The sequence below is a fragment of the Talpa occidentalis genome, unplaced genomic scaffold (assembly GCF_014898055.3).
Source record: "Talpa occidentalis isolate TD23 unplaced genomic scaffold, MPIMG_talOcc4v2.1, whole genome shotgun sequence".
NCBI lineage: Eukaryota > Metazoa > Chordata > Mammalia > Eulipotyphla > Talpidae > Talpa > Talpa occidentalis.
In genome coordinates this window covers 122,435,506-122,462,942 of record NW_026555331.1, presented here as the reverse complement: position 1 = coordinate 122,462,942, position 27,437 = coordinate 122,435,506, and the positions used below count along the sequence as shown (strand labels likewise).

The following is a 27,437-nucleotide window of genomic DNA, read 5'->3' as shown; positions in this document are numbered from 1 at the left end:
GCCCCTCCCCGCGCTCCGTTCCCCTCGCTCCCCCTCCGCCGTCCGAGCGGTGACTTAAGCAACGGAGCGCGGTGAAGCCCATTTTTCTCCTTCCTCGTAGCGGCGCCGGGGAGTCCGCGGCGCGCGGCCCCCACGCTCCGGCCCGAGATGAACGCTGCCGCAGAAGCCGAGTTCAACATCCTCCTGGCCACCGACTCCTACAAGGTGAGGCTCAGCACGGGGGCAGGTGACGGGGCCGGGGGCGCGTCGGAGACGGGAGCGAAGCCGCGGGGCGGGGGGCGGCCCCGAGGGAAGGCGCGGGCGGCGGCGAGACGGGGCAGGTGAAGCCGGCTCCGCAGCGGCGAGGTGAATGGAGGAGGGACGGTGGGATGGACGGCTGGGGGCGGGGCCTGCGGGGGCGCTCGGTGGGGGGGCGCGGCGAGGGGCTGAGGCGGGCCGAGCCGGCGCCTCGGGGTCCCCGAGCCTCGGGGCTGAGGCTGGGGCGCCCGGGGCCGGGGCGGCTTGGGCGTCGCGGGCGTCACCGGCCGAGCCCACGCCTTCCCCGAGATCGCGGCCTTTTGGCCCCGGGCTGGTGGGCCTGGGCGTAGCGCAGGTCGTTTAGGTAACGGCCCTTGGGGCTTGGCGGTGGAGAGCGGCCCCGGGGCTTGAGAAGTGTGCGCGCTCCCCTCGCCGGCCAGGTGCGTCCCATCGCGAGGAAGGAGTGGGCGAGGTCGTAGTGGGTGCCGGAGCCGCCGGCCGCGGCGCGGGGGACACCTCTGTCTCCCCGTCGCGGCGCAGGAGTCTCCCGCTGCACTGCTCTGGGCTCTGCTTCCAACTCCCCTGCTCCTGCTGATCGCTCTTGCTCCTTATCCCTCGTTGCAAAGGCCCTTAATCCATTAGGGCCGCTACGGGATTTCTGTGAAAAGGAAAGTGAAACACGAGGAGTTAAAAGAACTGTAGTTTCAATCCTGGAGAACTTGTAGAAAGAGAAGTGACACAACATTGTGTTCCTATGCCTGCTAGACATTTGCATGTATAGCTGCCCCGTTAACTTTATTTGAAACGCCCACGTTAGGAAAGACTAGAGAAAAACCTGGCAAATGTTCTGTCCCCTAGTTTCCAAATTATGTGAAGTATACTACACTTTGTAAGCTTGTTAGCCAAGACACTAAGAAGATGAAATGTCAGACTACAAACCCACTTGCACAAAGTGAGTTTTGGTTTTTACTTGAACATATTCTCTTAAGTTCCTTTCATCCCAGCTGGCTTAGGTTTCTCCTTACGGTAATTAGATGGGTTGTTATTTTAAGTGGAACCAAGTTTCATTAACCAGTGGTCTTTTAAGTGGGATTTTTGACGTGGAAATCTACACTACTTCCAGATAATCAAGTATGTTTACCTGATTCCTTAAACCTCCTCATATATCAATTGTAGTGTTTCAAGTCTCTTTTGATAGTGATTTTATAAGGTTCGATTTTATCGTTTCCTAGAATTTTTAGTCTTAACTAATCTTTGAAATAATTTTCAGATTTTTTTAATGTAGCAACTTATAATTGGATTGAAATGAGAACTGTAAACAGAGGTTAGTGCAAGTTCTTTTAGTTTTTTAGTTCCTCTAGCCATTATACATAAGAATGTAAAATTGCTTTAACATCAGTTTTCTGGGATGCTTTTAATTAGAAAAATGAATTACAAGGTATATTTAACTACACTATAGAATATGCATCTCTTCAGTAACGTTTATTCCTGCCCATTTTCAAGTTATACTGGTATACCAATGGTTTACAACATTACAGTAAAGTAGGTTGTATATGTCACACATTTTACTCCTTAAGTTTCATTTGTCTTACATTTTTAGTGGTCCTTGTAGCCTTTTTTAAATTTGTTTTGGCCTTTTTTATCATCTTAGGTGAAAAAGTGATAATCATGAGGTTAGAATTGGATTTTTCATTTGAAAAATTACACGAGAATGTTGCATGTCCTACCACAAACTTACACACTATTGGCCAATTGAAGTCTTTAGATATGTCTTTAGATAGTCTTTAGTCTTTAGATAGTCTTTGGATATGTTGCTAGAAGAAAGCAGAGTATTGTTGATTTCTTTCTAAAACTGAAGAAAGGCTAACTGGTTGTCTAGGCACTACAAAGAGGTGTCTTGCAAGTAGGTCTGATAGTGTAAGCACCTAAAATGTGGCAGTTTTGATTTTACTTGTATCCTCAAAAGAGTTCAAGATTATTTGGATCAAAGAAGGAGGATTTAAAATATATGTTTCTGTCATTATAGACATAACAAGAAGATAAGTAAATGTGGTTTTTTTTTTCATTTTCATCCACATAAGTATTCTTTTTAAAAATAAAAAGGACACTATGTTAGTCATTTTTAAAACAGCTTAATGCAAAATTATTTACTGAATTGTATCTACTCTGCTAAAACAACAAGGAAAAGGTGGATTTGGGCGGGCGTTAGCTATTATGTTCTTGTGTTCCTTACACAGCACTTGGAATTTCATATAAAGGAGACAGGTCATTTGTTTGTTTCCACTTATCTCTGGGATAACCATTGCTCAATTTCCAAATAACTGTGGATCACTAAAAGATGTTTTCCGTTCCATTCTTCCTTTCCCTTTATATATAATGTTTGTAACAAACTGCAGCAAATAATAAACTTTTTACCTGTCACAGGTTAGTGGAAGATGTCAGTGAGCGTAATTGGGAAAAATAATGTATAGCTCACAAAAAGTAGTCACTAAGCCATCTAAAGTTTATATCACATCACACGTTAGTGACAAAACATGCTATGCGGTATAGGTTGTTTCTCAAAAGATCGTTTGTGAAGTAGTTATCTAGAATTCAGTGCATTTTTATCCCCTCATTTAATAAATATTAAAGGCCTGTTAGGGTATTTTAAAAGATGACAGAGGGCCTCCCCGGTGGCGCAGCGGTTGAGCGCTGGGTTGCGAAGCTGCCCGCGGCCGGCGCCGGTTCGATCCCCGGCTGCTCCCCGGCCACTGGAGGATGGTCCCACATGGCGCGCAGACCTCTCCTGCCGCCCGCTGCTCCCCTCAGCAGTGTACTTCGGTCCTTCTGCCTGTTCTGCTCCCCGCTCTGGCTCTGGTGAATTCTCTCACCCTCCCGCGCTTCTGACTGTACCCAGTGCATGTATAAACAAAAAAAACAAACAAACAAATAAATAAATAAAACATGCCTCTATTTAAAAAAAAAAAAAAAGATGACAGAGATGTCTCTTGCAATCCAGGATGAGTAAAAGTTGATTTTAGAGAAGTTGCAAAAAGCTTTAGAATTGGAAATTGGTGATGAGGCACCCAGGACAGCTTTTTGGAAAAAAGAAAATTTTGCTTCCTCATTCGTGGCAGAATAACAAATTTTTAAATTTTTCACTCCTTGGAGGAAAAGATTTAGGGATAGATGAGAATCACTGTACAGAAAAATTATTCCTGCCTGGAACTTGGCCACCTACCTAGTGCGTTCCTCTGAGCTGTTATATTTGTAATAGTTGCTTCTCTTTTACTGCTTCCAAGTGGATACTTAAATATTGTCCCATGGCAGCCTGAGCCTTGTGAGGATCTGATTACTGCCACATGTTGTGTGCTAGAGACTATCAGTGTATTCTTAGGATGCAATTTTTCCAGGAGGTTTTATGTTCTAAATTGTAGGAAAAACTTGGGCAACATTTGCATATGAATCATGAGTATACTTCATGGCAAGATTACTACAGTTAGCTAATAATTGTATAATATCTGGCAAAACAAAAGTACTAGAAGCTGGTCTTTGTGAGTTGATGAAATCTCTCTTCAAGGTATGGCCAGAAAAGGTACAAGTTGTTAGAACTTGGTGTCTGCCAGAAGGCTTAAGGAAGAGGCCACTATGAGTGCAGCTCATTTTACAGTTCCTCCCTTTCCCCAAAATAATATAATCCAAAAATCCTTAAACTGCCTTTTTAAAGTTAACTACTTCAAAAGCCAAGTCACAATGAATTATTTTCTGGGACAGTGCATTTCCAGGTTTTGAGAAATCTTAAATAATATTAAAAAAGGGAGACAGAACCAGTTAAGCTGTTTCTCACATATCATTTTTTTTTTTAATAGAGGCATGTTTTTTATTTATTTGTTTGTTTGTTCGTTTTTTGTTTATACATGCACTGGGTACAGTCAGAAGCGCGGGAGGGTGAGAGAATTCATCAGAGCCAGAGCGGGGAGCAGAGCAGGCAGAAGGACCAAAGTACACTGCTGAGGGGAGCAGCGGGCGGCAGGTGAGGTCTGCGCGCCATGTGGGACCCTCCTCCTTTGGCCGGGGAGCAGCCGGGGATCGAACCAGCGCCGCAGAGGTCCGCTGGCAGCTTCGCAACCCAGCGCTCAACCGCTGCGCCACCAGGGAGGCCCTGTTTCTCCCATATCATTGTTGAAGAGGTAGAACCTGTTAGCCAGTGTAAGGCTGAGTGGATCCTCTTCTACTGCCCTTAGATACTACAGGGATAAAAGACCTTTGTGGCTTTGAGTGTTATGTGCTGTAATATATACATATATTGTTAAAATGTTGCTTTGTGATTACTTCTTAGCAGTTACACATAAAATTATTACTGGAAAAATTAGGTAGCAATAATAGTAATAGCCACCAGCCAACAGGTGCCTATAGTCATGTGATACTGATGTGGGAGGACAGCTCTAGGAAAGATCTCAGATCAACCTTAGAGGAAATCTAGAGAAACTCTGGAGAAAACTAGACTTTGCTGTCACAGAAAAAATTGTAAAGTTGTAGGAAAACTTTAAATATTTGTCATATTTTTCAACTGTCACTTGGGACAAGACACTTAGCCGTGGGATTAGAGTTCGTGGAAGCTTATCTCTTCATGAAATAAATCAACCACATTATTGTGAAATTGAGTTTAAATAAAAGCTACATTTTCCCGTGTGTCTGTGTTCTTTACCACACATTTATGTACTGGCAGTGCTCCGTAGTTGCAGGAAGGCCATGCCAGTTTAGGAACCATTTTTTAGGGATAAGGTTTGCTGAGAATATTACAAGAAATTTGCTTATTTTCTCTTTTTGTGTTTTTAAATTTATTATAGAACCATTTTCTGTAGTGATAGGACTCAGAGCAGTGCTAAAAAGTAGTAACATGATATAAGAGCTCCCTTTTTGTAGCTCACTTTAATTTTGAATACTATGAAAATTTTTTGTTAATATATAACATTTAAAATTGAGCTTTTGGTTGCCATAATCCCTCCTTCCATGACCTTCATCTCAGTGAAGGGCACTGTTATTCCCCCAGTTATTCAACCAGAAAACCTAGAAGACATTCTTAATTCCTCCCTAACCCCCCCCCCCAATCTAATCTGTCAGTTTAGTCTCCTTTACTTCAAAATACTGAACCTGGGGGCCTCCCTGGTGGTGCAGGGGTTAAAATCTCAGTTCTATGACCAGCCACTGCAGCATGAGTTGGAATCCCGGCCAGGGAGTTAACCCACATGGCACAGCAGACCTCTCTTGTCTCCCCTGCTGCTCTCCTCAACTTCCCCTCAAAAGTATATTTCAGTAGATCTGCTTGTTTTGCTCATCACTTTGTCTCTGGTGAGTCCTCACCCCCTGCACCTCTGGCCTACACCCCAGTTCTTGTATGCATAAATTAAAAATATAAATCTTTTTTAAAAAAGCAGATACTGAGCCTGTCCTCTTTACCTAATCTAATCTTTGACAGTAGCCTCTTAACTGATGCTCCTGCTTTCACTCTGGTCACCCTGTAATCCATTCTCTGCCTCACTGCCAGGCTAAGTCTTGTAATGTGTGAATCCAATCACCTCCACCCCGTTTGTCATACTTGGTGCTAGTTTCCCACTACATTTGATAGAAAACCCAAACTCCTTGTAGTAGCCTTTAAGCCTTTACATAATCTCGTCCCTGCCTTTCTACTTGACCTTATTCTATAGCTCTTCCTCCCATTCTCTAAGCACCAGAAACACTGGTCTTCATTTTCTTCTGTTGCTTAAGCAAAGTGTTTCCTACTTAGTTGCATTTAAGCCTTCCTCACATATCACCACTCAATGAAGCCTTCCTTCATTGGTAGGGCCTCTAGCCTACCTTTCTCATTTTTCATAGTATCCATCTAGATTCTGAAAGTTTGGTTTATGAATTATTCTCATTGACATATCAGCCCACTTTAGCCCTATGAGAATGGGGACCATGTGTCAGTCTACTTTAGTTACTCATCCTCACTATTTGAAACAATGCCTGATATATAGCAGGTACGGAGTACATATTTGTGAATGAATGACTATAAAATAGCAATTTGTTGATTTGAATTTCTGCTATAGCTCATTTTCTGATGGAAGTTCTAAAGGGTGCAGAATGACCAGTTTGGCATAAAATAAAGAGGAAAATAAATCTAGTAAAATAGGAATTATAAATCTTTTGGCTATTTTTTTTCCCCCATTAAGACAATGTATATATGCTCCTATAAATAATTCTGAAGACCATTTTATTCTATAAACATACTGGGTATTGGTAAGTGGTTGCTTTCATGGTTAATTAAGAGTTTGTCGAGATGACTTAAATCAAAATATTTATTAAGTTTCTCCAAAAGTTTAAAGTCATTTAATTTCTAATTAAGCAGCCTAGATAATGTTGTATTTGTAGTGACTTTTGTTTTCAGAAGAGGCATTCTGAATATTTATGCAAAGGTTTTAAAGTACTGTAATGAAAGAACACAAAGTTTTAAAATTATAAGCATTTAATTATTGTCCAGAACTGGAACTGTATTTGTATGGTGAAAATTTTTAGCATACTTAAGGACAGAAGATGGAATAAGTATTTTAGCCACTCAGTTCTTTGTTTGATCTACTCAGAAGATGAAAATAATTAGTTTGCCTTCTAATACTTTTAAATCTGATATAGAAAAAGCAAATTTATAAAGTATCTGAACTGTTAAGAAAGTAAAATCAACTAGAGTCACAGCTATGAATCTATAAACTTGCATGATGTGATCCAGCTCTTAATTCACGTCTTACTTGATTATAGGTGACCTTTTTTTTACTTCATCACTTTATGTCTAGTAAACTTAATTGCAGCTAATTTAGATTGTAAACTGGATATGTGTCCTGTATATGTTTTTAGGGAGTTGTAGCATTCTGATCAGTTTTAGTTGAAGTAATCCTTTCTAGCATTCATATATTCATATACAAAATATATTCAAAAAATATGTAAAGCCTATATATATAGGTTTTGAATATACTTGTAGGTTTTTATGAGGCCTCCCTATACTTTTGTAGTATATAGCTACTCTTGTAATTGACAAAATCAGTAAGTTCCAACTTCTTGCCTGACTTACCCTCTCAGACCACATACTAATAAACAATTCACCCCCCAAAGTTGCCTATGAGCAGCAAAGGGTAGTATCTTAATAGTGTTGTAAGAGGAAACCTATTTTAAACTTGTGATTTTTTTTTTCTATATTTAGTGTATTCATTTTAGAATTTCCTTTAAGCTACAAAGATCCTTCAGGTTAAAACCAGGTTTTACTGGAATCAAGATTGTAACAGCAAGCAAGGAAAACATTGATATTCCTAAACTTGATGTTAGAGCTAAGTGGTTGTCCATGAAACTTGGTCTGCAAGGATTTAAAAATGCCCCCGTGACCCTTATTCTCTACTCTATATCTTAGGATTTAAGGTGTTTTCAACGGGGTAAATACACACAGGTTTTTCCAATTATTTTTTATTGTGGTTAGAACATGAAAATAAAATTATACTGAACATTCACTTTTTTCCTTCTTGGAACAACAACAGGTAAACTTTCAACAGTGGCTCTTATCCAGACTCATGAAAAAGAAAGTTGTGATAATCTTCATATTTTAAACACAAAGATTTGATATTGCATTGTATAGACATTTCCCAATTTGGAGGAGTTGAGAAAAAGAGTAGGAAAAAAAAATCTTTTTTTCCTGCTGCTACTTCCATCCAGGTTTTCATTGTGTCACTGTGAAAACTAAGAGGGATCATTTTTATTGTGATTTATATTTTGTTTATCTGGTGTTTTCTAACTCAAGTTTTATCTTTCACATAGGTTACTCACTATAAACAATACCCACCCAACACAAGCAAAGTTTATTCCTACTTTGAATGCCGTGAAAAGAAGACAGAAAACTCCAAATTAAGGAAGGTGAAATATGAGGAAACAGTATTTTATGGGTTGCAGTACATTCTTAATAAGTACTTAAAAGGTATTATTTTTCCTAGTACATTTAAAACACTCCTTTTCCATAACACTGCATTATTTTTCTCCTATATTGTTATATTCTGCCACTTGAAGTAACTTTTTGAATGGTCTAATTTTGGAATGTATTTAATCACTCTTGCTACTATAGGGAATCTTGGGATTTTAAAAAATACTAATTGGAAGAATTAAATCTTAAAATTTAGTGTATGTAGTGTATGTGTTTGATGTCCTAGTTATAAGAATGATTTTCTAAAACTAGTAAGCTTGGGAATAAGTTTAGAAAGTCAGTTTTCTGAGTCTAATCTAGTTGTTAAACTTTAGTCATTAATTCAAAATAAAGGATTTATGATCGCTGTGAGGACTCAATTTCAATTACTACAGCAATTACAATTAGATTACTTTTATAGAAGTAAGTTTTACCTTACAAGCCTATTTTTTAAAACTCTATAGGCTTAGTCTCAAATTCATTTTAAAGCAGAAAAATCCCCCCAATTTTTTTTTTCTTATTTGAAAGCCCATTTCTAGACTATTTGCTAATAATAGTAATAATGCTCGGGGAAAACTTCCTAGGGTTTTCATATTTCTTGGAAAATTTCATCCCTAACTATTCCAAATAAAATCTCAGAATTTAATATGGGGTAAGTTAAATTTTATACAGATAATAACCTTTCTCTATAATCTTGGTAATTTTAAAAATCAGAAAGTTCAGATATGTTATTCTATTGACAACCTACTTTGCAGCAGAACTACTGAAGATATTTTAAATGAGTTCACTAATGATGTTATGTAGAGAAACTTACCAAAGACTTTTGTCACACTTCAAGTCTACAGCGTAAAAACTTGGTACAATATTATAACAGATTGCTTGCTTACTCTCCGTCAGTCATTATTATCCTAAGTGGTTTAATATCAACTCATTTAGGCCTCACAACCCTAAGTTAGAAATCCTGTTAGCCTCATTTTTCAAGTAAAGAAAGTTAACTAAAAGTGTATTGGGGGAGAAAAATAATTATGAAAATCACTGGATTATCAGTCCTGAAGACACTTTTTCTGAATGAAGTGAGACGGCTCAGCAGAAAAACCATCTGACTCCAAGGATTACTCTCTCAAATTTGTAGTTTATGAATTAAATCATCTTGTAATTTATGCTACTGTATATCTGCTTTTAAAATAAGAAATTAACATTTATGCGTAAATCGAGTGGTTGAAAGGGCAAATTCCTTCCTCTCCTGGCTCTACTGTTGACTCTGGTGAATCATTTAACCTCTCAGTTTTTATTTTTTCTGACTCATATAATGGGTGAAAAAATAGAGACATTAATCTTTTGAGAGCCATTCAGCAGTTAACAGAATATTTCAGAAATGTAAATAGAAACATTTAACCTTCTAGGTAAAGTAGTGACCAAAGAGAAGATCCAGGAAGCCAAAGAGGTGTACAAAGAGCATTTCCAAGATGATGTCTTTAATGAAAAGGGATGGAACTACATTCTCGAGGTAAAATGTGGTTTCATGTTTTGATCTATTTTGGTTTTACTTTTAATTCAAAATTTCTTGGTAGTAAATTTGAATAGGATCTTAGTCTATAATCACATCTTCCTGTTTGTGACCAAAACTAATGACTATTTTAGACATTCTTGTAAAAAATTTCCACTTGCAAATCATTAGTGTCTAGGATCTCTAGGTCTGAGTAATTAAGTTAAAATATAAATGAATTAAAATAACTGAAAATTTTCAGAAAGATGATTCTTTCTGTTAAAGTATACTCTGATAAAGAAATGCAATGGTTACATGGCAGTTTCAAAGTTTAGGTCTATTCACTGCAGACTGACAAGGCTTACAGCATCAATTTTCTATCACTACACAATAATTCTAGGCAATTTCCTCTTTTGGATATTTAGAATGATTTGATATAGCTCCATGAAGTTAACTTTTATTCTTTCCTATACTATAATACTCATACCTAGCATGTTCGGATCCATTATTTAAATTTTGGGGTATCCAAAGACATGGGAATTGAGTTGTGAGAGTTCGATGTCCTCTAGTGGTTTTCTTCTATTAGGAAGATAGGGTGGGAATAGATCCTGTTGATGTCTTGTGATGTTAAATGTTAACTTATGCCTTTAAAATGATAGTTCTTGTAAACTATCAAACAAAATAATTAGGAATACTTTGACTCTTATGCCTATATCTTAATATTTATTATTTATGGTTCTTTGAAGAAGTCAGGTAAACAATCTGTGCTGTAGTTTTCCCACAGCTTAGTAGTACTTACCCAATTTGTTTTGTTGTAAGGATAAAAGTTATAGATTAAGTTGGGTGCCATGCTGATTAGTATAATTTCCAATGGCCAGGGGGATAAATCTTTTGATTTTATGTTCAGAGAATCTTAGGGATTCATAGGTTCTCAAGAGATGATCTTGTCTAACCCCATTTTACAAAGATAGAGTATGACACCGAGAGATGCTAAATGCTTGTTCAAGGTCTTGACCTGCCTGCTTTTGAATCCAAGCAAGGGGGCTTCGAAAGCAGTATTCTGCTCTGTCATGAGGCCTCCAGTGCTTCTCATTAAACAGGTTTTTCTTTTATTTTGTTACTTTGTCCCAAATTATAAAATAAACTCTTAGGATTGTTAACAACTTGCCCTTCAAGCCAAAAGTTAGGCACAGCTTTTAGCTTTAAAAGGACTGAGAAATGATTACATGTCTAGTAATGTGCTATATGTGGCACATGTGTTCTTAGCCTACTGTTGGAGAGAAGTGTTGCACTTGGATATTGATTTGCCAAAGCTGTAGAAAGTACACTTTCTGGATTGGTCTGTCTATTACCAAAATGATTGGTTGCAGATCTATCAAAATAAAAAGAAAACCTCTCTAAAGTTTATCTAGTGACAGAATTACTGAGATTTTATCTGAGTAAAATTATTAATAAACTTTTTTGTGTTTGGTGGTGCTTTTTCTCTGCAGTCCCTTATTTTATCTTTCAGGCTTCAGCTCTCTTTTTGAAAATAACCTACTTAAAAGAAAGTATTCTTATAATATGTTGGAATAAACTCTCCTTTAAAAAAAAAAAAAGAATGAGGTAGAAACATTTTTTTGATCAGTTTGAAATTCCTTTTAGTGATAAAGTGCTTCTGCTAAGAACACTTAACAACATAAAATTTAAAAATTAATATCCTCTAAACTGCTAACAATTTTTAGCCAATTTTATTTTAGGAAGAGACGGCTATGCCAAAGAAATTATTAGCAACATAATATCTACAAGTGTAGTTTCTGTAACAGTAAACTTAACTTACTTGAAATAAAGAACTATATTCAAATAGGTAATTGCTGTTGAATAAATTCATTATCTTCTTACCAGAAATATGATGGACATCTTCCAATAGAAGTAAAAGCTGTTCCTGAAGGCTCTGTCATTCCCAGAGGAAATGTTCTCTTCACAGTAGAAAACACAGATCCAGAGTGTTACTGGCTTACAAATTGGATTGAGGTAAATGTTTGTTTTGAGGTAGGGATTAAGATATAATGGGGGGCTTCAATTGGGTTTTAGTTTAAAAAAAAAAAAAAGATGTGTGTAACCTACAATCTACTTAACCTTTCCAGGCCTCAATTTCCACGTCTATAAAATGATAATTGGGCTAAATAAATAATCTTTACGTTTCCTTCCAAGGAAATCTAATGTATTTCAGGATTTTATCTAAGTAAAATTATTAATGAATTTTGCTGTTAAAGTTCAGTTGTGAGAGAAAATATCCAAGGAAGTGACGATAGCAATATCATCTAGACTGTGTCAGAGTGGTGTCTGCGTAGTGCTTAGAACTGGGTTTATTGGTTAAACTAATTTATTGTTACACTGTCAAATAATGTTTGAATTCATTTATAAAAACTGGAAAAAAAATGTAGAAAAAGAGGCTCAATGATATTTCAAACACATTTTTGTGAGGTTGACAGGAAATTTAAAACTCTTACTTGATTCTTGAGGGTCCACCAACTAATAGGAGGCTAATAAGTTTGGAAAAAGACATACAATTAACTAAGATAAAGATTTTAAGTAGTACACTGCTAGGTTTTAAAAATGAATTCAGCTGAATTCAAAGTGAAAGAAAACATTTTATTGCCTTTTGTATATTATACTGGCACATATTTGACTTTGAGAGGATGCCATTATAAAAACACAAGAGTGAAAGAGTTGTTAACAGTATCATCTATCCTTTTACCGTCAATGCCAAAAGATAAATCTTATTTTGAAAAACATTGTGGATAACCTTTTTCATTTTATTTTTCCCATTAAGAATTTAGTAAGTACTCTTCCCTTATGTCAAATTGAACTATCATTAAATCAGATACTTAAGGACATAGAGAACTCGTCTCCAGTCCACCTTGCTTTATCCTCGTCTGAAAGTGCAAAGGAACTAGCCTCACTACAGGGAGAGGGGAGTTGTGGGTAGAAACAAAAAAGAGGAGGTAGTGAAGCGACCCAGTGGTCTGGGGTAAAAAATGATGGGTGGAGGGGGGGATTTTGGTATGTGATAGACATCTGTGGAGGTGTTAACTTATTACCCTAAATCATATACAGGGTTATAAAACTGTTCTCTCAATAAAGAAAAAAGCTAGCCTTTAAAAAAACCAAATTTTATATCTGACATCTTAGAATTTTTAATTAAAAAATTATTAAATGTAAAATCCAGTGTGCAAGTACTAAATTTCAGGGTGGAAAGTACATAGCTCTTGTTCTTACAAGTTTAATAACCTGACACAGAAGTTATATCAAATTTACTTTGCATTAACACATAATATTTTAAGTAATTTTAGTCCTAGATATGGATATTTTTATCTAAAGCACACAAATTTATGGTCTGACACTAATCTTACTGTAGTTTTTGACCCAAGCCTGTGTTTTATGGAAGAGTATGCATTGTGCTTACCTTGTAACCGGGACCTGTGGAGCTCTGCTGCCCGGTCATTTTGCAGCCCTCGTGTGTTGCTGTGTGGCGTTAGGAGGTTCGCTGTGAACTTTATCCTCCCCATCCAAGTTTATCATCTTATTTAGGAAATCTTTTGCCAAATCTAACACGTTATTTACAAACTGAAAGTCTTTAGGCAGTGCTTTATTCAGAACATTTTAAATAATAGTATTCCTTCCAGTTTTTTAGGATTTTTCCAGAAAGGAATAGTATTCCTTTCCCCATGTCTGTTCAAAGTTATTAATAACATTCTTTGCCTATTTACCATACATATTATTCACCCTGCACTGAATTATAATCAACAAATTGTTAAATTGCTTTTTCAGTTTCAATATTGGTGCTAGAAAACCTTACTCGAGCCCAAATCAGATTTCAAAACATGTTTTAAGAATGCATACGTGTTCTGATGTGTGTCTCAGACTTAGCACTGTGAAAAACTTAAACACCTCCTCCAACCAAAAAAACATGTACTTTTCCTGTTAAGAAGTAAAGGTGATTTTAAAAACCATTATATTAATCAAATGCCCTCATTTCACAGATGGGGAAATTGAGCCTTAAGTGGCGAGCAGACTACGTAAGAGTTGGTCCAGGCTCTTCTCTACCACAGTTCTTCTATATGGCTTTCTTTTTCTTTAAAATTCTTTAAACTACACAGTAACAAAATAAACAGTTGAGATTTGCAGATTCATTTAGTTTTCTGCTAAAAATTTTGTCTTGATTTATATGGGCAAATTGCTGTTTTGGAAAAATTTCCAACAAGGCATACTTTATTAGACCTTGGATTAACCCAAGCTAACTGCCTTTTTCCCCTTGCTTACACCTACAGTGATCCTTTTTAAAGGGAAGTGATTTTATTAAGAGTATAATTTAAGCTGATTTTGTTGGACTATGGAAAGGAAATGGTGATGTGAAGGATCACTGTCTGATAGTTATTTCTCTCCTTCCCTGGCATTTTTCAAGGGGTAAGGTCAATCTTCTACCTTTATAACTCAACTAGAGTCTCACATTATGTTTTATATCTCGTACTCCTCCTAGATAAGATCAGTCTAAGTTAAAATGTGATAGTTCATCAAATTAAACTGAGTAAGTATTGATTATCAGCTATTTTAATTTTAATCCTGGACACACATTTAGACTAAGATATATATCTTAAGAGGTTTTAGGGGAGGAAAAATTCATTCCTAACATTCTTTACCATGAATATGAGTAAGAATGGTAAATTGGTAGCAGAAAAACAGGTAATTCTAAGGAATCATGAACTGGAAAATAAAGCAGCTTTTATTAGGAAAAAACAGCTAAAGAAATGGCAGTGTTATTAGAATAGCAAAAAGCTTAAAGGGGATTATTGTGTAAAAGTGGATAAGATGGTCAGAGAATAAACCTTTAGATGGTAAACAAGGCAAGGTTATGGAAGGCTTCAAATTTTGTATGGAGTGACTTTTTCTCCCTACAGCCATTAAAGTGTTTTAAGGAATGACACAACCTGAATAAAACTCTTGCATTAGAATAACTGGTAACAGTTTGAATTTGGTAAATTAGACTTGCTAAAGATTTAAGTTAACAGTTGTATCAGTTTTCTGTTGCTATGTAACAGATTACCCCCCCTCCCATAAAGTAACTTGCTTATAATCTGTGATTGATTAGATGGTCCTCTGCTGGTTTTGCTTGGATTTATCAGTCTGTATTGAACTAAGGATTCTGCTGGGACAGGATTTTCTAAAATGGTCTGGGACTACTGGTCCTTTCTCTGTAACTTCAATTTCTTCACAGCATGATAGTATTGGGATCTAAGAAAATGAGAGTAGAAGTGCAAAATCTCTTGAAACAGGCAACACTATGACTTCTAACACATTCTGTGGTCAAAAGCAAATGATAGGACAACGTAGAACCAAGGGGTAAAAAATGGCCATCTCTTGAGGAGAGGAACTGCAAAGATCTGGGGCCATACTTAGTAGGAGTCTAATACTATAGTTTGGTTATTGCTTTGTTTTTTCGTTTTAGGTGGTCAAGCTGGGGGGTTCAGAGTTAATTTATTGATTACTTAGCTGGTATTACATAAAAGCTTATTTTGTAAAATTTAAGAAATATCTTTTTGAAAGGGCTCTGACATTGTTGTAATATTAGTAGCTCTTTATAAAATAAATTTGAGACTTCTAATAATAGACTGTCTGGTTTGTAAAATAAAAATAGGAAAGTATGATCCTAGAATGAAGGAGGAGTGAATTCCCATGCCATCATAATTAATATTGTTGCTATGCATTGATTAAACATCAGACTTTGGGGTTTCCTGGCAGCCAGGGGGAAAAAGGAGTCAACAAATAGTTCTTACCAGAGAATAGGACCCTAGCAGTTTTTCCTTTCTTCATTTGGGAACTTGTATAATGGGCACCGATTTATAAAAATAGTGATCTTGCAATAAGCATGGTGGAAATGTTTCATGTGGCTTATGACTTTCGACAAAGCCAAGGCTATAAATAGTGAAGAGAGTTCTCTGCTGATAAGCAAAAGTACCTCAGGGATATAACCTACCAGCAGTCATGTTAGATCTATGTAGAGGATTAAGTGAATACTTCTGTAAGACCAATACTATTCAAAATGTAATCCACTATTTGATGCAGGTCCACATTAAATATAGAAATTGAGGATAAACATGTAAACCTTAATGGCAATTGCTTAAATTTTTTTAAATTAGTCTTTGAAAATATCATTTGTTTCTTTGGAGCTTTTGACAGGAACTAGGAAATTTGACATTCTCTATTAAGGGCCTGACATACTTATCCTTTTTGTTGCTGACTGTGAAATGTATCTGGAATGCACTTGGTAGCAATCTGCTCTACAGTTGAAATGTCTAATTGGTATTTCTAGTAATGTAAAAGCCCAGGACATCCCTCGAGATTTTCTGATATTAACATTTGTGGTTAATTTTATTACTACAGACTATTCTTGTTCAGTCCTGGTATCCAATCACAGTGGCCACAAATTCTAGAGAACAGAAGAAAATATTGGCTAAATATTTGTTAGAAACATCTGGTAACTTGGATGGTCTGGAGTATAAGTTACATGATTTTGGCTACAGAGGAGTCTCTTCCCAAGAGGTAAGAATCTGCAAAATGAACCTCATTTAATAAAAAGTGATTGTCAATTAGAATATTTCGGGACGTTATTACAGTTGTATTTGTTTTAAGTCCGCATTTTGAAATTTCAGAGGTTCAGTCAACAGATATATATTGAGCACCTATTCAGCCTCTGTTCAAAGTGTTGGGAATACAGCCTTCAACAAACTTCAACAGCTTTCAAAGTGCTTGTAATATATGTTCTTATATGGTGGATGGATGGGCTGACATATAGACAGTCCTAATAAGTGTAACAGATACCAGATTATGCTACAGAGAAGCACAAGGTGCAGAGTAAGGGAAAGAGGGTGATGTGAAATGGCGGTGGGTCACTATTAAATACATCTCTTTAAGGAGGTAATAGGTGAAGCCTTAACTGTTCAGGAAACTCTTTGGGAAAAACTGGGTCTTTCTCATAAAGAACTATTATCTCTGATAATAGTTAAATCTCTCTAAGAAAACCTGAAGACAATTTGGGAGCTATGATCTATACAACTCAAGTATGGGTCTTTTTTGAATTTTGGTTTATGGTTTTGTTTTTTTCCAGACTGCTGGCATAGGAGCATCTGCTCATTTGGTTAACTTCAAAGGAACAGATACAGTGGCAGGAATTGCTTTAATTAAAAAATACTATGGAACAAAAGATCCTGTTCCAGGCTATTCTGTGCCAGCAGCAGAACACAGGTAGGAATTCTGTTTGTTTTCATCCTCCTATTGTCTAAATATGTGCTATGTAAAATTACTAAATTTCTTCGCTCTTGTATTTATAATTCAGAGGTGTTTTATTTAGCTACAGAGCAAGGAACTACGGTAAATCTTCATGAATCTAAGCAATATAAATTCATTTTTATACTTTGTATAAAGGTTAGTATCAGGGAGGTAAAGAACTTTTAACCATCCTGATGGGAAAAAATTCTCAAGTTGTTTCTAACTCACATTGTCATATCCAGATAGTTTAATGAAGCCTAAGTTTAGAAATATTCACTGTAAAACCTGGTCACTGTTTCCCATCTGTATGCCCTCACACCTCTTTGTCCTGGAAATTATCATCGGAACCCAGTACCTTCAGTTGTAGATGAGCAAGCAAACACCTTTGATGAAAAGAACAGCATTCAGATTCTTCTTATGCTTTCTTCCTACTAAATCATCTCAAGTTCAACCAGAAGGAAATCATAACCTAGACTGTAGCCACTCCAGTCCTAGAATTAGTTTTATTCAAAGTCAATGGAGTTTTCACAATGTATAGCAAACCTTATTTCTGGTTCTTAGAAATTATTCACTGTATTCAGTTTGGGGGATTTTGCAGGGTGCTAAAACAAAAACTGAATGTAAACTAAAACTGAGTTTTTATGCAAGCAGTCTACTGGGTGCTCTAAGGAATACATATATATATATGTGTGTGTGTGTATATATATGTATATGTATATATAAAAACTGGCCCGTTCTTCAGCATAAAGATAGCACACTACCAATAATCTGCTGTTAGTGCTTTTAAAGCGGAAACATTAAAGCAATGTGGTGGTGCAGGGGAAGAACAGGAAGGATTATCACTGGCAGGATCAAGAAAGGTTTTAGAGAACAGTTTATAAACTCTTCACTCTTGAAGGAACAGTAAAAGTTAATGGCAAATATTGTGAAATTAATTCTGAGCAAATGTTTATTGTATACTACTGTATGTCAAGCATTGTGCTGTAAGAGCAAAGAATAAGAGGAGAATATGGATGTGTTTGTGGAATTAAAGGCCGAGACACGTTTTGTAGAGAACATAGGATAAGGATCGGCTAGGGAAGCAGTTCAGTAAAGGCTGTCAAATTTATCTTACATTGAATGTTATACACAGCATTCTAAATTATTCTAATTCCATTTTCAAATGGGAGTGAGCATTGAGGTTTTTGAACAAAGTAGCAATGCCATCAGAAATATTTTAGGAATATTTTGGATAATAGGATATCCTAGAAGTTGGAAAAATGAAATTAGAAGCCTTTAGAGGAAGCTACTGAAATAGTTTGAGAGATGACAAGGTCCAGAACCAAATATCTAAGTGAATGGAAGGAAGTGAATAAACATGAGCAGTGATTTGGGAAATGGAGGTGATAGAATTTCATTTGAGTTAGGGCATAGAGGATGGATTCAGTTAAAGTTGATGTGCATTGCTGTAAAGTCTTTTTGAACATTCATCTACAATTTCAAGATTAGTAAAACTGGCTAAATTAGGGTGTCCTAAGCACCCTTATTAGGAATAGTTTTTCCCCTCCTAGGGGCAAATCTAGGTAAATTTGAGACTTTAAAATGGTTAAAAAAAAAAAAACAATCAGAAATGGTTAGCTTGGGACTTAGGTGTCAATCTTTAAAAACCAATGTAGTCCATATAATTCACTGTTCACTTAATGGTATTATAAATCTGAGAATAAAGATATCTTCTTTAGGGCTTTCTTTTTAAAATGGTGAAAATTGTTCTTTTTTTAATGGTTTCATGATATTTATTACTTTTGTAAATTTGACGCCTTGTGAGATATTGTAGGTTTTCTTAAATAGAAAAATCTTTTAAACAGTAGCTTAGTATAATGAAGTGATCTTTGGACTGAAAGTTGGAAAACCTTAGTAATCTTACAGGTGACGGTATATACTGAGTGGCCTTGGGCAAGTCACTTATTTCTCTGTTCTTCTTCAGTTCCTCCAGACGATAGGTTGAGCTAAGATTCTTAACAGCTCTAACATCAAAATGATAAATGAGCTAACATCTAAACTTACTTTAAAGTAAGAAAACTGTAATTGAAAAGCATTGCCATTAAGGTTATAAATATTTTCTTAAAAAAATATGTGAATCTGGACTCAAATATTCAGAATTTCCCTCAAATTTTGCAAGGTATCCAATTTAATTTGATGCTGGAAATTGAGATGATACAATGAGTTGCATCATTGAACAAATATTAGACTGTGTGCTAAATATTATAAGAGTAGGGATTATATTATATAGAGGGTGCTGTAGGAAATGTCAGTATGTTGAGATTAAGATACTCATTTTTTTTCTACCTAAGTGTTTCTGGAGTGCAGAAGACGAACAAGCCAGGAGTACAGATTTTAGAAACCATCACCACAAGAGTATTTTTGGAAAACTTGGAGTGTTTTTCATGCAGGGTGGCATATAGAGGGAGACAAGGGCCATGTCCACAGCCTTTGGTTATATTGAAGAGGAGAATTTATTATTATTATATATATATATTCTCCCAAAATATGTTGTATTCTGAGAGAATAGAGGAACCTTGGAAACAGAAAGGAATCAAAATGTGAGCAATGTCATCAAAGTCATGGGGGAAAAGCTTCAGTAAAGTTCAATTGTATAGAGGAAACAGACTAATAATGAACAACATACACAAATAGTAGATGACTGTGTTCATTCAACACTAGTTTTTAAAAAAGTGATGACCTATACCTGCAGTATTACATTGCAGAGCTCTCCAGTATTGGTTGGTTTTCATTGAGCATAATTCTCTCCAATAAAGGGGAACACTGGCAATTCTTGATAGGAAGAAGGTGCTTCTCTTCATGTCTTTTTTCCCTTTAGCCTGCAGATGATTGCATGAAGCAGAGAATTGGCATCATGACTACTGCAACCTCTTTACTTAAAAGAATATTGACTATGAGTTTGATATGAATATGCAATCTCTCAGTCAGACAAAAGTAGTCCCTGGGTAGCTAAGGATTACAACCCTGACGTGTACGTGCTCCTCTCTTCAGCGTACCATTGACAATATGGGAACAGTTGTTTACTCCAAATGAGTGGGTTACCTTTATAATTTTACTTAGTAAAATGGAGTAGAGGCAAAAACTAGAAACTTGGAAAGAAAAATATTCTGTGTTAATTAACCAACAAGTAATGAAATTAACATACTAAGAAGTAATCTGTTCAGTGAGAATCATTGTGGACACCATAAAATCACTGTCTAATATAAACGCATACTTTATTTCCCTTTGTAATTATGTTTTCCTCAAGCAGAATTTTTAATTTCTTATTTAATGATCATGTACAGTTGTCTGTTCTATAAATGAAATAAATGATTACCATTTACTAGCCACTTAAACGTGTAACAGGTAAAGAGTTAGTTGACTAATAATACATGTATGGCCTAGTATAAATAATTGCCAAAGAAAGAAGTTGAAAGGTGCAAAAGATAAAATGTATGTCCCTGCTATTACTGGCTTCCATGAATTTTCAAAACCATACACCAAGTGTTTGCATCATCCACCAAAATAATGGGAGTATGTGCTTTGTAACATCTTGGCATAACTTACAGCATTCGTTCAGCAGTACTTTTTTTAGCTCACTGATTTTAAATGAGGAGGGTCAGGCTTACCAAAAAATAGTTTATAATCGGTTCACTATAACCTAAGGTTCTTATCCCTCTTATTCTTAGCCATAAAAAATTTGGCTAAGAGATGGTTTGTCCCAAATACTCAATTAACCATATGATGTGCATTTATTAAACTAAGTCACATGCCTTTTCTGCAGTGTTGATGATACCGTAAACATGAGGTATGACTAAGAGGTGATTCAGGAACAGATAATGTGTCTGCCTAAGTAAATCTGTATTTTCATTTTGTCTTCTAGTACCATAACAGCTTGGGGGAAAGACCATGAAAAAGATGCTTTTGAACACATAGTAACACAGTTTTCATCAGTGCCTGTATCTGTGGTCAGCGATAGCTATGACATTTATAATGCATGTGAGAAAATATGGGGTGAAGACCTAAGACATTTAATAGTATCAAGAAGTACAGAGGCACCACTAATTATCAGACCTGATTCTGGAAATCCTCTTGATACTGTATTAAAGGTAAATTCAAATATGTAACTTGATTATTAAAATGCCTGTAGGCCAACTGCATCAACACTGCTTTTAACTTCATTTATATATGTACCACTCAGAGCTTTCTGGACCGAGCCCCTTGATCCCCTTGTTTTAGAGTTGCAGCAAGGACAGTAATAGATTTGCTACAAAACTTTCAGTAGTTAATGAGTGGGATGACTTATGTATTATGCAATTTGGCTTTTTTAAAAAATGGGTGTCACCATTTAGTAGAACCTCAAAAACTGAGCCTTATTTTCAACTTTGTCTGTATCATAATTTCTGTGAACTTTATAATTCAAATGGATTTGAGTTAGAATAAACTCAAAAGTTTATTGAAGCTTTGTATGCTTTTTAAAAATGTTATTTTAATCTCATTAAAAGATTTTTTTTTCCCCTGATGCTACATAATTTAAAAGATATGAGGGGGAAAAAACTTTTATGATATAAATTGCCTTGATAGGAAGTTGAGTATGTTTATTTCTAACATAATCAGAAGGAATTTGAACTAAATTTTAGGTTTATAATGTTATATTTAATTTTTACATTCCCAATATTATGTAGCAAAGCCAAGTCATTTTTTTTTCAACTCTGAAAAGTTTTTAACTTTTTCAATTTCAGTTATTTTTATGTTTTATGTTTCAATTTCAGTTTTTTATGTTTCCATACAGGTTTTGGATATTTTAGGTAAGAAGTTCCCTGTTACTGAGAATGCAAAGGGCTACAAGTTGCTACCACCTTATCTTAGAGTTATTCAAGGGGATGGAGTAGATATTAACACCTTGCAGGAGGTATGTATTTTATATTAAAAGTTCCAATAAGGCAATCCTTATAATTTATTATTATAAACTTTAAGTTCCTCTACTTTTCTAGGAAATTTCCCATGATCCTTAAAACTTTGGCCCAGAGACTTTATAAAAGATATTGATTTTCAGTAAATCTTAATGATAGGAAGAAATTTATTTTTTTAATCACTATGTAACATTATGAAAGCACATGAAGATTGTGGTACATGATTCAAACATGTGGTCATAAGGAAAAAGCACTTCAATAACATACTAATGGCATAAGACTTTTCTCATTTAACAATGAAATATGAAAAGTAGTGTCTAAAGAGTCATATTTTGCCAATTTATATCTAATACAAATTGGAAGGAAATCTTTTTAATTCTGTAATATTCACTTTAATTTGTCTTAATTTTGTAATTTCTGGTAAAGCTAGATGGGAAGACTATCTTAGAGGAACTGGGCCTGAAATAGTGATGTATTTGGTGATGCTTTTTCTTTTTGCTAATTTTCTTGTGCTTCTGAGACAAACCTAAAATCAGGTGTAAAGCTATTTTCTCTGGCGTTTACTCAATCTATCTTACCCTCCATATAGATTTCCCTTTCTAGTCCTCTCATTTTCTGTTACACTCTCTGCATTTCTTGCACATTGAAATTCACTCTTTTTGGAACATGCCTTAATTTCATATTAGGTCTTTGTTGTTGCCATTGTACTTAACTTTAACCATTATTTCAGTGAAAAATAATTCTGAATTCAGGACCTGTGTGTTCAGGTATACTAATGGCAAACTGATTCCCTAACAGTTTAAAATGGATTGTGTTATATTTCTCTATGTTGGTTTTTCTGGTTAAACAAAAAGTGCAAATGTAGCAGGAAAATTAGGAGGTTGGAATTTTAACAGAAAGTTGCATTTTTAAATATGGGTATGTTAAAAGATGAAGGTCCAATAAAGGAGCTTGTATATTTTTATATTTGTAATGTTGAAAATACAGACTAGATTGAAAGTCAATTTGAGATTATTAGTATATGGGGAGAATGTGATGAATTATGTTTATGATTTACATGTGACTATCACAGTCATTCCTAGTGTCTAGTAATAGGCAAATGTCTAGGCTCTATTGCTTTTTGGGCTATAACTTTAGGTGGCATGTAAGAGTCTATTCATATTACTTCAATAGTTTACAACCAACTTTTTTTCTTTTATACTTTCATTTTCTTGATTCCCTCAGACTGCCATTTTGGGGTGGATGTTTTGGGGAAAAAATGTAGAATATAATTTTGTTTGGACCTTATTCTCTCATTTATGTTTATAAAACATGTTGTATCTAGGATTGTCTAATCATCCATATTGCACATGGAAAATTTTCCAAATTTTTGATTTCCTTTTGTTTTATAAACTTCTAGATTGTAGAAGGCATGAAGAAAAAAAAATGGAGTATTGAAAATATTTCTTTTGGTTCTGGTGGAGCTTTGCTACAGAAGTTAACAAGAGATCTCTTGAATTGTTCTTTCAAGTGTAGTTATGTTGTAACCAATGGTCTTGGGGTATGTCCTTTAACCTTTACTCCTGTGTTAGTCTCTTCTTTATGTATCTAAGTAGAATGCTGTTGTTGAAAGCTACCTGTCAAAGAATAATGTGTTCCTGAACTATTAAGATGTTGTCAGGTACTACTGATGCTGATTCAGAAACAGGGAAAGAAATCAAGACATTTAGGTAATAAAATGACTAGAGAAAAAGACTTGGGAAAAAAAATAATAATGCAAGTCAATCATTTCCCACTGCTTCAGTTTCAGTATATACCTTTGAATAAAAAATTTAGCTATACTTGAGTTCAAATGGCAGCTATCCTAGTCATAAAAGTCTAAACTGTCAAAAAGTGGTTTTGGAAGGAGTTTGAGGTGTGGTGTCAAGATCATGTTCTAGTACCCTTAGAACAGGAACCTAAACTGCTAGACAACTGAATATCAAGCCTCCTAGCAATTCATCTGCTCTTGAGAGTCTGGAGCAAAGGATAAGGAACACCTGAGTTGGTTCACAACCTTCCTTTTTTAACAGTTCTAGTACTGATTTATCTGCTTCATTAGGCTTTATTTCCTACCTTTCTGATCCTGAAACATTCTTTCCTTATAGGCTTCTCCACACCTTATTACTGGCAAAAGAAAAAAAAAAAAAAAAAGTAAAAATTAACGAAAGGGAAATATATTGAAAGAAAAGCCCTTTATCTTAGTAAGAGCCTAGTCTCCCTTGACAGATTATATAATTAGTGCCTTTTTTTCCCAATAGCATGTATTAAGCAATACTTAATATTCACTTAAAGGCAATTTATAACATAAAAGGAGATACTTAAGGCATCACCTCAAAGAATTCCTACATACGGAGTATTACATGTTCTGCATGGTGAGAAAAGATAGATGTGTATTGGTTTAGTTATAACTAATAAAATACCTTAAAATTTATATATAAATTATGTATATACTTTTCTTTAAAATGGGAGTCAAGTGAACAATTCTGACAGTTTTCTATTTTTCTTAATTTGCATTCCAGATTAATGTCTTCAAGGACCCAGTTGCTGATCCCAACAAAAGGTCCAAAAAGGGCCGATTATCTTTACATAGGACACCAGCAGGGAATTTTGTTACACTTGAGGAAGGAAAAGGAGACCTTGAAGAATACGGTCATGTATGTATCATTTTTTTTTTAATAGTAGGTTGGGTCTCCAAATTAAGATAGGAGGCTTTTATGTTGTATTTCATTTTTAAATTATTTTCAAAACATTTTTTCTTGGAGGACAAAGTAATTTTATTATAAAGTATAACAGTTACTGACCTAGCCTGCCAAAATAAGATGGAAAGCAAGAAGCGGCTAGATCATAGGTATGAGCACAGTATATATAGTATTCCCCAAAAAAGTAAATAAAAGTTTTTTCCACATTGTGACCAACAGGGTAGTGATTGAGGATGAGCTTCAATAAGTTTGTGTAAATTAGATCTTACTGTTAAGTATACTTCAGGGATACTGTCTCAGATTTCTTATAGCTATTTATGTTATAGTAAAATTTTGCTGGAATATGGGCTATCCAAGTCTAAAGCGAATCGAGTTCAGATGCTTTTCTTTTTGTCTCCTTTGCTACTCCCAGCAATTATATGCGCTAACAAAAAGCAAGATATGTGATCTAGTAGTGTAAGGTGACATGACTTGATTTTGACTACATAGCTTTACAGGTGGTACAATCTTGAATCAGAAAACTGGTTAAGTCAACCAATTTATAGTATGCCAAAGATAGTCTACAAAACACAAGTCTAGAAAATACAAAACTAATGTTTATGAACTCAAAGATACAAAATTTCTGAGTTTTAAGTTACTAGATTAAACCCATTTTTATTCATATTCTGAGAAAATCTTGCAATAAACAAACACTAACTTATTTATACCATATCAGATTTACTGCTTATAGTGTTATTTCACTGTATTAAGATTTTGAGTGAAAATTAGTAGTAGCATTTTTCACTAAACAGAATAAGTTCTAAGCCAAATTTTTACATCTCTTTATAGAGCCTGTTATACAGTATTTGAGTTGCTTCACTTAACTCTTAGTTCCAAGACTTTGAATTAGTTTATCCCAGATGGATTATGTCACTTTAGATTAAGGGTAAAAACAGTGTAAAAAAAAAAAAGGAGGGGGGGGCGGCATTGATCTAAAGAGAATGTGAATGATACTCATAAAATATTTGAAGCAATAATCTATAATTATCTAAGCATTCCTTGATAGATTACATTTAACTTTGTGACAGAAAATGCTACGGCTGGAGCAGTATGATTTGAAACAACACAATTACAAAAATACTAGATACCATATCAACCTAGAGACTAGAAGGAAAACTTAGGCACAACAGATTACTTCCATGTAGAGGCAAATAATTCCTTAGTGACACTGGAGTGGTTTTACCAGATTCAAAAGGGAATTTTGTCCTAATTCTCTTAATTTGTCACTCCTGCATAGATAGGTCAAATGGATTAGATTTGTTAGTGGCTTTTGGAATACAGAGAGCTTTAATTTAGTCACTTATGCATTGGTTAAAAAAAAAAAAATCAGTACTTACTTAGGGGTTGGTTTCTTGCTTTCTAGGGTTTTTTTGGGGATGGTTTTAAGGCCAAAACTCAGTTACTACCAGATTAAATTCCAGGTATTGTCTACTGGCCAGGAACAAGAGGTCTGTCAGGCTTGCCTGGCTACAGTGTCAGTCATAGTTGTTCTGGGCCACCAAGCACTAAGCATCTTCCACCTGGAAAAAAAAAAAAATGGGTCAAGTAAGATTTGTTTTTCCTTTAAGGGAAACTGTTTTCAGAATGTTACACTTAGATCATTCCTTTTTATAAAAGTTAAGATAGAACCTTGCTCTCCGCCTGCTCCACTAGCATTCTTTGAACACTATCAACATCTCTATTTGACTAGGCAGTCTGCTTCATCAAAGGCATGATATACCTGCTTCACTGGATAATTATTAAATTTCAGTATTGTTTTATTTGTGCAGGATCTTCTCCATACTGTCTTCAAGAATGGGAAGGTGACAAAAAGCTATTCATTTGATGAAGTAAGAAAAAATGCAAAGCTGAATATAGAACTGGAAGCAGCACCTCATTAGGCTTTGTTCTATGACTGGGAGTATGTGTGTGTGTATGTAATTCATAATGTTAATTGTACAGATGTTTGGGGTTTGTGTTTTATGATACATTACAGCCAAATTATTTGTTGGTTTATGGACATACTGCCCTTTCATTTTTTTCTTTTTTTCCAGTGTTTAGGTGATCTCAAATTAGGAAATGCACTTAATTAACCATGTAAAAAGATTAATGCTTAAAGTAAGCTTTTTAGGGCCCTTTGCCAATAGAGAGTACTTCAATCTGGTATTGATCTTTTCACAAATAACAGAACTGAGAAACTTTTATATATAACTGAAGATCACATAAAACAGATTTGCATAAAATTATCATGATTGCTTTATGTTTATATTTAACTTGTATTTTTGTACAAACAAGATTGTGTAAGATATATTTAAAGTTTCAGTGATTTAACAGTCTTTCCAACTTTTCATGATTTTTATGAGCACAGACTTTCAAGAAATACTTGAAAATAAATTACATTGCCTTTTGTCCATTAATCAGCAAATAAAACATGGCCTTAACAAAGTTGTGTTATTGTACAATTTGAAAACTGTCAGGAGATACCCTATAGAATTACTAACCTCACTGCCCCTTGTAGAATATGTATTAATCATTCTACATTAAAGAAAATGATGGTTCTTACTGAAAATGTCTAGGCACTGTACAGTGATTATATACTTTGGTCATTGTATTGTACTAGTGAAATGCCAAATTTGAAAGGCCTGTACTGCAATTTTATATGTCAGACATTGCCTGCGGCTCTAATATGCACCTCAAGATTTTAAGGAGATAATGTTTTTAGAGAGAATTTCTGCTTCCACTAGAGAGTATATACATAAATGTAAAATATTGACAGAAGT

The 27,437-nt window shown here is 35.3% G+C and overlaps 1 protein-coding gene and 1 long non-coding RNA gene across 8 annotated transcripts in view; one reads left to right on the top strand and one right to left on the bottom strand.

Moving 5' to 3' along the window:
- Positions 1 to 27,102, top strand: NAMPT (nicotinamide phosphoribosyltransferase). Its single transcript, XM_037511469.2, has 11 exons — positions 1 to 204; positions 8,056 to 8,212; positions 9,598 to 9,701; positions 11,565 to 11,693; positions 16,104 to 16,262; positions 16,828 to 16,964; positions 20,890 to 21,115; positions 21,799 to 21,918; positions 23,319 to 23,459; positions 24,460 to 24,594; positions 26,448 to 27,102. Exons 1-11 carry the CDS (start codon positions 148 to 150, stop codon positions 26,556 to 26,558), a joined length of 1,476 nt encoding a protein of 491 aa, XP_037367366.1. The 5' UTR covers positions 1 to 147; the 3' UTR covers positions 26,559 to 27,102.
- LOC119245244 (uncharacterized) overlaps positions 19,544 to 27,437 on the bottom strand; it is a 99,555-nt gene continuing 91,661 nt past the window's right edge. For all 7 annotated transcript variants that reach the window (XR_008550819.1, XR_008550815.1, XR_008550814.1 and 4 more), the window contains 3 exons: positions 26,016 to 26,198; positions 24,014 to 24,064; positions 19,544 to 19,846 (listed from right to left, as the gene is read on the bottom strand). This is a non-coding gene — a long non-coding RNA (uncharacterized LOC119245244). The remainder of the gene's footprint in view (positions 19,847 to 24,013; positions 24,065 to 26,015; positions 26,199 to 27,437) is intronic.

Excerpts from the sequence above, each read along its gene's own strand:
- NAMPT (XM_037511469.2), top strand. The coding sequence starts at position 148 with ATGAACGCTGCCGCAGAAGCCGAGTTCAACATCCTCCTGGCCACCGAC. Across the intron at positions 8,213-9,597 it reads TCTTAATAAGTACTTAAAAG|GTAAAGTAGTGACCAAAGAG; the intron begins GTATTATTTTTC and ends TTAACCTTCTAG. Across the intron at positions 11,694-16,103 it reads GGCTTACAAATTGGATTGAG|ACTATTCTTGTTCAGTCCTG; the intron begins GTAAATGTTTGT and ends TTATTACTACAG.